The sequence below is a fragment of the Rhyacophila brunnea genome, unplaced genomic scaffold, assembly GCF_057557595.1.
Source record: "Rhyacophila brunnea isolate RB1 unplaced genomic scaffold, BYU_Rbru_1.0 scaffold_11, whole genome shotgun sequence".
Taxonomy (NCBI): domain Eukaryota; kingdom Metazoa; phylum Arthropoda; class Insecta; order Trichoptera; family Rhyacophilidae; genus Rhyacophila; species Rhyacophila brunnea.
Genome location: NW_028232763.1, coordinates 33,838,750 through 33,848,797, shown reverse-complemented (window position 1 = coordinate 33,848,797; position 10,048 = coordinate 33,838,750). Strand labels below are relative to the sequence as shown.

Below are 10,048 nucleotides of genomic sequence, written 5' to 3'. Positions count from 1 at the left end.
ATATTAAAATATACGACAGTGAAATTTGTTTTTCGTCTCCTGTAAAATTGACATTTGGTCTATTCGGGAAACAAATCCTATAGCGACGATGAGGATACAGATAATTGAAAGCTAATCGTGATATGGTTTATTTGTTCAAAGTACCTATTACAATCTGGATTACATTATTAATTTCACATTTTTAACGGAATATTATTACTGAATACTATTACCGAATAATGAAGAACATTTAGATTACATTTTTTTTATTCATCAAAGTATATATTTTTGTTGCTATTACTAACTACCTACTTTCATTATCTTACTGTCGTTTCTGAACATATAGGTTTATTTTTCATGTTGTTTTTTGTCAGGGCACTGAGCCAATTAAACGTAAAACAAAAAACACATTATTTTTCAAATAAGGCACCTCGTGTTCAATTTTAAATTGGAATATTGGAATAGGTATGTACCTACGTAGATTTACATAATTATACTTTATGTTAAAGTATACAGATTATCTGCAGATTATTTTTGAAATGGTATTATTATGTTCAATTATCTTAATGGCAGCATTGTGACGTGACAGAGATGGACAGAGGCAGGAAGAAGCCATCAACTGATAAACAATTTCTGACAATTATTTATTTTTAAGACTGATATTGGTATGTTATTATTTTTATTATTTTTGCAGTAATAATCGTCAATAAATTTAAATATTGCAACCGCCATTGATCCGACCGCATCTCTGAAATCCCGCTAAAATCGCATTTCAGACATCCTGTCGCCAAACCTCTCTTCTCTTTCGATCGGACGCCAATGTTACTAACAATTTTTTGAACACATTTACCTCAACCGATTTGTAAAATTATCGCGCTTTATCTCTGCCGTTTGAATTTGTTTGTTTTGGCGGATCGATAACAATTACGCTTCGCGCGAGTGTTGTGCCGCTAACTCCACAATGTATCATACAATGAGTCACCCCTTACAGCTCAATTTTGCCACCAAAAGTTCACTTGTTCATTTGTTTTCAGTTAATAAATAACGTGATATATTCACACAATGGAGACGGACGATGTCGAATCATCGAGCAGCGGGCCCATGTCGAGTCTGAATAGTTTATTTTCTTTCACAAGCCCAGCGGTGAAGAAACTACTAGGATGGAAACAGGTTAGAATTTTCATATTACTTGTCAAAAAGTCATTCAAGTGACAAGTGTAGTGTATCATTTCTGAGATTTGAGAGGGTAATAGTGACATTTCCTATGGAAAGACCAATAGGACCGTGTGACCAGGTCCAAAAATAAGGGTCTTGTGCAGAGCAACCTTTATTTAGTGCAATTTAATTGTACAAATCATAACTAATGTATTACAGACAATTTATGTAATGTCATTGATTTATACCACAATCTATTTATTTCTGGGTTACAGTAAGTTGTGTTGATTTTGGTTTGTTAAAAGCACTAAACTACTACATAGATGATTATTAAATGCAAAAACGTTGTCCTAGTCGCTAGTATGTAGAGCGCCCGTATTTGTGTAAATGAGAAACTGTGGCGTGCAGGTTCTAATACGTAGTATGTTTTTCTAGTTACATGTAAATTCTACATACAGTACTCACTCAGTAATCCGCCGCTCATATCAAAATCACAAAATCAAGCTCTATAATCCGCCGGTATTCGTGTGTAAAATTCAGTAGTCTGCCGCGTGCCTATATCAGCTGTCCTCTGTCGAATATAATGTGGCTGTGGCATGGGACAAGCAATAATTTAATCGTGAAGCAAGCTGTGGCCCCCCATGAATTAAGATAATATGGAAACTGGGAACCGGAAGATTTAGTTCCATTAGAAGAATCGATTCAGAGGGCTACTGAAAACTCAGAACTAACACAAAATGTTTTAGAAGAATGCATAGCAGAAAGTTCTGAGGAGTATGTGCTACTTCCGACTGAAGATAAGCACGAGCTCATAAATACATCAAGAGGCTTGGATTCTGATGTTGAAGGCAATAATTGTCAACCGACCGCAGTTCATACAGTCAAATAAGAAGATGGACTGGCTGGGACTGACTCGTTACCATTAAATGGGCAGAGGAAAATAATACAACCGTCAACACATTCGTCCTGTTGCATAAATTACGAAATGATACAATCTTCCAACAATATTCAGAAAAAAAAACATCGAACAAGTGGTTGTGTTAAGTGATTTACTGTTTAATATTATGTATATAGTTAATAAACTTAGTTTATAATTAATATGTGTAATTTAAGACATAATTAATTTTGATCATAAAAAAACCGTAAGTTGCTAGTACAAATTTCTCAATAAAAACTATTTTTACGAAATACCTGTCTTAATTTATAAATATTTTGTATTTTCCGTTTTCACTAATTCAACACTTGTCTGGTTTTTGGGGTGGCGGATTACTGAGAGAGTACTGTATAACATTTCACCGTATCACAGTTCGCTGTGAGCTTTCTTATCGGAAAGAGATGAAAAAATTACACGTTCTGTATTTCTAAGTTAATTATATGTCTATTTTCAACTGTATTTTCCTTGTATTTCGGTAGTTTTCTTTACGTATTTTGTAAGTGTTTTAGGTACAAGTCGGTTTACAGGAAGCTAGGCGGGAATGGCGTCAAGTTAACTGACGAATAGTTCTTGTATCATGTCATTTATAAAATTTTAGGGCGCAGGTGCTCATGACTAGTTCTTATAAATTTTTTTTGGCAACAATGCAATTTTTTACAATAAAAAAATGTGACGATTGTGATGCACTAGTGAAATGTTGTCTTTTTATTACTGTTTGTAGGGTGATGAAGAAGAAAAATGGGCTGAGAAAGCGGTAGACAGCCTTGTGAAGAAACTTAAAAAGAGGAAAGGCGCCATAGAAGAGCTGGAGAGAGCTTTGTCGTGTCCCGGTACTCCCTCCAAATGTGTTACTATTCCCAGATCTCTTGATGGAAGACTACAGGTGTGACCTTTTTTTACTGATTTTGGCACCATTACAATATACATATTATTTAATCAAAACAAATTCTATTTTATCAGACATATCTTTGCTTTAAACTTCATAAGATTTTTTACATGTTATATCACCCCCCTTTTAATTTATGTGCAAGTTGAAGAATCAAATGAAATGGAAATCATCAATACGTATAGCGCCTAAAATTTTATTACTGAGATTCTATTCAAGGCAAAATATCTGCTTCATTTTATGTCAGTGTGAACAGCTATGCTATGGTGATATTTAATATTGGTAGGATGCTAAACAAGACAGGGGTCAATTTTGATTTGTCACATGTTTATTCCTCTCATGCCGTTTGGCAGGTGTCGCACAGGAAAGGCCTGCCGCACGTCATCTACTGCCGGGTGTGGCGCTGGCCCGACTTGCAGAGTCACCATGAGCTGAAGCCGCTCGAACTGTGCCAGTATCCCTTCAGCGCCAAACAGAAGGAGGTGTGCATCAACCCGTACCACTACAAGCGAGTAGAGAGCCCCGTCCTGCCCCCCGTCCTAGTGCCCCGTCACTCGGAATTCGCCCCCGGCCACTCCCTGCTGCCTTTTCAGCAGGTGCCCGAGCCCACCATGCCCCACAACGTCAGCTACTCTAACTCGGGCTTCAACCTCTCATCGCCGCCGGCGTCTCTCTCCAATGCCTCCTCACCCGGCTCCGTTCCCAGCCCGGGGAGCGCCTTCGGATCGCTGGCCGAGACGCCGCCGCCCGCCTACAGTCCGCCCGCCCCCTCCGATGACGTCAACGAGCCCGGAGAGGTGGCCCCCGTCAGCTACCAGGAACCCCCTTACTGGGCCTCCATAGCCTACTATGAACTGAACTGCCGCGTGGGGGAGGTGTTCCACTGTAATTCGCACTCGGTGATTGTGGACGGCTTCACCAACCCATCTAATAACAGCGACAGGTTCTGCCTGGGCCAGCTGAGCAATGTGAATCGCAACAGCACTATCGAGAACACCCGCCGCCACATCGGCAAGGGGGTGCACCTGTACTATGTGGGGGGCGAGGTGTACGCCGAGTGCCTCTCCGACTCTGCTGTGTTCGTGCAGAGCCGCAACTGCAACCACCACCATGGCTTCCACCCGTCCACCGTTTGCAAGATCCCCCCCGGTTGCTCCCTCAAGATCTTCAACAATCAGGAGTTTGCGCAGCTGCTGAGCCAGAGCGTGAACCACGGTTTCGAGGCCGTCTACGAGCTCACCAAGATGTGCACCATTCGGATGTCATTTGTGAAGGGGTGGGGAGCAGAGTACCACCGGCAGGACGTGACGTCCACGCCCTGCTGGATCGAGATCCACCTGCACGGCCCGCTGCAGTGGCTCGACAAAGTCCTCACGCAGATGGGCTCACCCCACAACGCCATTAGCTCCGTCTCCTGAACACTTTTATACTTTTCGTACGTGACCGTTTTGTTATTGTATATATCGGACGTTGCGGGCTGTCCTGCAGAATTGTCTTTCCATTTCGACTCCGCCGTCGTCGGCCGACAGCCGACTGATGAATTTAATATGTCATTCGTGTTTTTCCAAATGTAAGGGAAGTCTGAATTGTAAATTAAAATTATAGGTTTCTTACGCATACATACTATGTATTTTGAGTTTGTACTTTCGGTAAGTAAATGCTTAAAAAACGTGAAATCCGTGGGATTATAATATTGATAAAAAAAAATATTGCACATTTCGAAGGTCCATAGGTAATTCCATGACCTATTACTAAACTATGATTCACATCAGGTCGGCAGTGCCGAATAAAAACACTATTTTCCAACGGGTAAAATGTTCAGGAAATGAAATGCAAAACATGATTGCTATCGATGACAGTCCATTTATATGTTTCGTCCCATAATTAATTACATTTATAGTCGACAGAAGTTCAAATTCCAATCCAATACTTACACTGTATATCGTCACCGGGCTGTTTAAACCTGCGATATGACAAAATTGAAATTGTACAAAGACAAGAGAGATATAAAACTTTTTACATGCTCAAAATCTAAGGTAGAATTTCATTTCGAGTCTCTGAATAACTTGATCTATCTAAATAACAGGTGGTGAGTAGGAGGCTCGTTATCATCAAGTATTTGTAATAGCTTTGATGTGGTATGCTAAGTACCCACGCACGTTCTTACTCGATGGTTTTACTCTCATTCGAACATGTCTCAGTGTGTGTACCATCTTGCTCGATGCGAAAAACATTCAAAGACCGTAATTCTTGCTCGATGTTTGACAGAAATTCTCTTGAGCATGTCTAAACGTTTAGCACTTTCCCTGAGCGTCTTGTGTCGAGCTGCTCTAGCGCGTGGACGCAACAACGAGCATGCTTCCAAGTCAACATGTTCGATCGAGCTAAACCTTCGAGAAAGAACATGCATGGGTACTTAGCAATACATATTACATTGAAGGAAATGAGACATTCTACAAGTTACTATGATTAATTATATTTAAATTTGGGTGGTACATATTATATAGAACACAGAGTTTTTACTAAACTATGCAATAAAACAAACAGGATATATAAAAAAAATGCCAGATTGAAGGTTTTCAGCGCCCGCCGACATAAATATTAGACGTTGCGTTTTTCTCTATGCCCACACAAACGTCCCTCGCCGGCTAGCTCCTACACTTCCTTATGGCGGAAGTGTCAACGGCTTGTGGTCTGTGTCGGCGGCTAACTTTAACAACTCGACAACGATATGTATGTAATAAAAGTCATTTTCTCAAAAATGGCTTTTACGGTATTTTTGCATAGGACAACTGAGGCAGTTTAATTACTGCTAGCTGGACCACTCTGTATATCTTCAAAAAAATGTACCTTGATCAAAGATGTCAATCTTCTGCCCGATGGAGCCCTCTGTGGTTTCTCTATGAAAATCACCGAAGTGAGTTTGTCACAAGTGTGATTTGTTTATGGAACAATCCATGAATGACTTTTTGACAAAAATAAATTAATACACCAGGGATCCTTTTTTATTCATCTTCGTTTTTCCATCTCTTTAGACGAAGTTTGCTGCAGCATCTTTGATTTTAATGTATATTATTTGTGAAATTAATCTGACAGATATTAAATGATTGGTTAATGAATTCTAAGATATAAGCCATTCACCATATTCAGTAAATAATCGTATTTTTTAAATTTAAATTATTTAATATGACTTTAAAAGCTACATCGCTGCACTCCTGGCACTGTATTTTAAGTACTCTGAACAATGTTTGAATTAAATAATATATTTTTAATATGATTAATACCAATTTCAGATTAAATTATGATAATTGACTGTTGCCATATTATACCTACTATTTGTGTGGAATGGAAAGTGATTTTTGTTAGATAATTTACAAAATCAGTTTAAATCTGGTTCTTTGAAGGCAGGCATACGAAACCCACTATATCTGGTTCTAGTGATAACCTGTACCTAAGAGTTTGTACTGTTTTATTTTCCTACATCAATATTCCATGCTCGCTAAAATGCGAGAGTATAGTATTATTCATCGGCAGAAATCAGTTCAACCACCAGTCAATGCCGTGAAAGATTAACTCCTGGTGATTTTTGTACCTCTTCTAATATGTGAAAGTTTTATAGCGGTGTGTCTTAGCAAAAATGTAATGCCAAAAATGTTGATCTTTTTAGAAAAGTAATGAAAAACTTTTAAATAACTTTCGAATAGAATGCGGTTAAGATATACATAATACTTGTCTAAAATTGATGGTTTAATACTGAATTTCTGTGTGCATTAAGAAAAAGGGCTGAAAAAATTAAAAAATAAGTAGAATGCCAAATTAATTATAATGCATCTTGCACATAAACATTTAACTTGATACCGACATAATCCCAACATGGAAAAGCCAATAAAGTCAACGTCATGCACATAAGACGCAATTTAATTCATAGTCAAAACCGTGTCCAGTAAGTAGATTGTGCAGTTCGCCGTATGCATTATCACCACGTGTTTTCATGCCAGTAACAGATGGCAGTATAGCACTGAGACCAATTGACGCGTTTGTTTTAGATAAAAATATTTTCTTGACAGTGATGTTTCAATTGAATTAATATAGATAATTTGACTTTAACTTATAATGAATGATTTATAATTATTATGATAGGTAACAATGGATACAGTTTACCTAATTTTAGATCATTCAGGATTCTTCCGATATTTACATCAGACCAAGAAATAGGCAGAAATATTGAATGAATTCATCAATTTGAAATATATTATCAATGTGCTTCAATTGTATACCATTTCATGATGTAGATTCTGTTCGAGGTGAAAGTAATTTTTTTAACTACACACAAGTTTTTCTACTTTTGTTGCAAGCGCAAACAAATGTTTCTCTAACCGACAATCTTGTATAACACTATCCATCGAAACATGTTACATATTATGTTTTATGAATGCTAATAAAATCACATCGACGTGTTGCAGTCGTATCGAGTTTGCATGTGCGACTCGTCTGATGCATAAAGAAAGGGGTTAATCAAATGGACATGGACAATGGGCTGAATTAGTAAATTTCACACGGAAATATAGAAAATCCTGTTTCAAAATCAGTTTTTCGGCACTCCTAATAAGTAGTGATTTAAGATTTGTCTGCCTTTGTCTTTTGCACACAGAATTATTCATGAAGAAGCTCAAAATTAAGAAAATTGTTGTCATTCCTGCCATGATATGGTTTAGCACTACTGTGAATTCCTTGTAATATTTTGTATTTTAATGTTGATTAAATTTTACACAAAACAATTATTTTGCTGCATATTTGTATACCTTTGGAGAGAACGCAGATGATTTAAATATTTAAAACAAATGAGAACGATTAGATATATTGCATAAGAAACATTTTGTGTGTTGTGTAAAATAATTAGCGATTTGCCATGCTATCAATACTTAAATTCCTTTATTTGGTCATTCAGGTCCATAATAACATTTAAATTATAACTAAATAAACAGGATTAACTGTGAATAAATTTGTCACCGTTTTGTCTATCTACATTCTACACGTCATTGTAGATTCAAAATTTTCGATCATTAAAAAAAACATAATATATTTTTTCTCTTTTTGCTGAAGTCACAATCGTATTGATGTAACTATCCATTTATTGTTGCGTTGATGTGAATAATAATTTTTGTATTTAAATGGTGTGTAGGTACTGATTCCTACGGCATACAGCTTGTTCTCAGTGTAACAGACATTTGTGTTGATGAGTACTAACAGTAGAACCTCAATATAACAGATTAATGCGGCTGAGGGGTGTCTTTTTTTTTTAACCTGTACGTATGGCGGTGCCTTGCACGCCGCGAATTTTATTGTAAAAATAAAAAAATAAAATCAATTTACGTTTCAAGTGGTAAAAACGAATTCTGTTTCAATTGTGAGTATGTGACGATATTCCCAATATATGTCGTGTGTTCAACATATTTGTATGTTTAAAATAATTGATTTACCCCCCCCCCCCCTCCCCCGTTTCCCGTTTAAAGCGGGACGTCCAAAGACGTCATTTGTGTATGAGCGGCGTTCCGTTCACGGAAAAGTTCACATCTTAAGACATCATTAGCAGCCATCCTAAAGTCCGTTTTATAAAAAAAAAACAAAATCCCGTTTATTCGTCTTTGGATGGTATATCCAGACACCCGTTGTGGAGTGACATTAATGCTCGATGTCGACGTGCTTGCTTTCGGTAATCCTGCTTTGAAAAAAAGTTTTATTTGTACTTATGAAGTTGCTGTTTTTTTTAAATTACGAAAATGTGTGTAATATAGTTGAATTTCATTATCTGACGAATAGTCAATAAATGTTATTAGATTATTATGCACAGACTATTATTTAGAAGCAGTTATACTAGGATATAAACATGTATAACATTAACAAGATGTTTTTAACAATTTTCACATTTGACCGAATATTTTGTCCGTTATATGGAGGTTCTACTGTAATTCTTTATGATTGTTACTGTAAATTAAGATACATGTTGAAACCAGGACTGTAGAGTCAGTCAAGAGTCATAATTATTATAACATTATTATTCGACCATGTCCGATCCTAATAAGATCATATGGGCCTCCACAGAGTAGAGGTTTGTATTAACAGATTTTTGTTTTTATGAGAAATGGATGTCAGCCACATGCTCAACCTATTGGGTCCATACTCTGACTCATACACAAATAGAAAAACAATATGTGTATTTTCCAGACCCAGGATTCGAGCCTGGGACCCTCAACATTATAGGTTGACGCTAAAACCCATTTTATTAAACATGCTATTTTTTAAATAAACTTGTAATGTATTTTGTACTTTAAATGCATTTTTTTCTTCGGCCCATAACTAATGGCTAGACGCAATCACAAATCATAGGAAGTAGCATTCTAGGTGTAAATTTCTGACATGGGGATATTACGCAGGGGGATGCGGTGTTGTTCCACATCCATTTATGGGTCCAGTCGCAGTCCTTTTGATTGTCCCTAAAATTTATACTTATTCGTATTGCTATTTTCTGTGATTTGTGTTTGATTAAAATCACATTTTTATTTTTTAATCAACCCCCGCAGTCCTGGTTACAACTGCCATAAAATATTTCAAATGCAAATAATTTCATTAACTTGAATGAACCTCGATTCTATTAATATAATACTGCGATTTGAACATGCCTGAATTTCAACATTCTCAAATTAAACATACCATTTGCAGATCTTAAACTGGCATTGTAGTGTATGATTTATATATATACATTGCATACATTAGATTTATATATAATATACAATTGAAGATAATTTAACACCGGAAAGATAGTATCAATGAAACTGCCATTTGTATTATTAACGTTTAGGCATCATATTGAAAAAACTGGATGCGAGTTGAATCCGAATTATTTGAAAAAACCTTTCAGTCAAAAAAAACATTCTAATTCTGTTATTGTTTTTATCTATTGTTTCAATTAAAACTGAGAAGTCAGGTTTTTTCGAATAGTTCAGTTTACCTCATGGTCCCAGAAATATTTGTGTGGTGTTTCGGAGAGAGATGCGAAAGGGTGCTGAACTTTATTTGCGGGCCTTATGTGTGCG

At 36.8% G+C, this 10,048-nt stretch overlaps 1 protein-coding gene across 2 annotated transcripts; it reads left to right on the top strand.

Moving 5' to 3' along the window:
• The first annotated feature begins 553 nt into the window (after positions 1-553).
• Mad (mothers against decapentaplegic homolog 1) lies at positions 554-5,950 on the top strand. Of its 2 annotated transcripts, XR_015072196.1 has the most exons (5): positions 554-644; positions 1,014-1,149; positions 2,790-2,951; positions 3,308-4,891; positions 5,375-5,950. XR_015072196.1 is itself a non-coding variant. In XM_085960323.1 (4 exons), exons 2-4 carry the CDS (start codon positions 1,042-1,044, stop codon positions 4,370-4,372), a joined length of 1,335 nt encoding a protein of 444 aa, XP_085816449.1. In that variant the 5' UTR covers positions 557-644; positions 1,014-1,041; the 3' UTR covers positions 4,373-5,919. The 2 variants fall into 2 exon arrangements, 1 of the variants encoding a protein (XP_085816449.1); XM_085960323.1 differs by having other exon boundaries at positions 557-644; positions 3,308-5,919.
• The last annotated feature ends 4,098 nt before the right edge of the window (positions 5,951-10,048 follow it).

What these genes read in the sequence shown, in the direction of transcription:
- Mad (XM_085960323.1), top strand. Translation starts at nt 1,042, where the DNA reads ATGGAGACGGACGATGTCGAATCATCGAGCAGCGGGCCCATGTCGAGT. An exon ending in AACTACTAGGATGGAAACAG is followed by an intron (nt 1,150 to 2,789) that starts GTTAGAATTTTC and finishes TACTGTTTGTAG; the next exon opens with GGTGATGAAGAAGAAAAATG. An exon ending in CTCTTGATGGAAGACTACAG is followed by an intron (nt 2,952 to 3,307) that starts GTGTGACCTTTT and finishes GCCGTTTGGCAG; the next exon opens with GTGTCGCACAGGAAAGGCCT.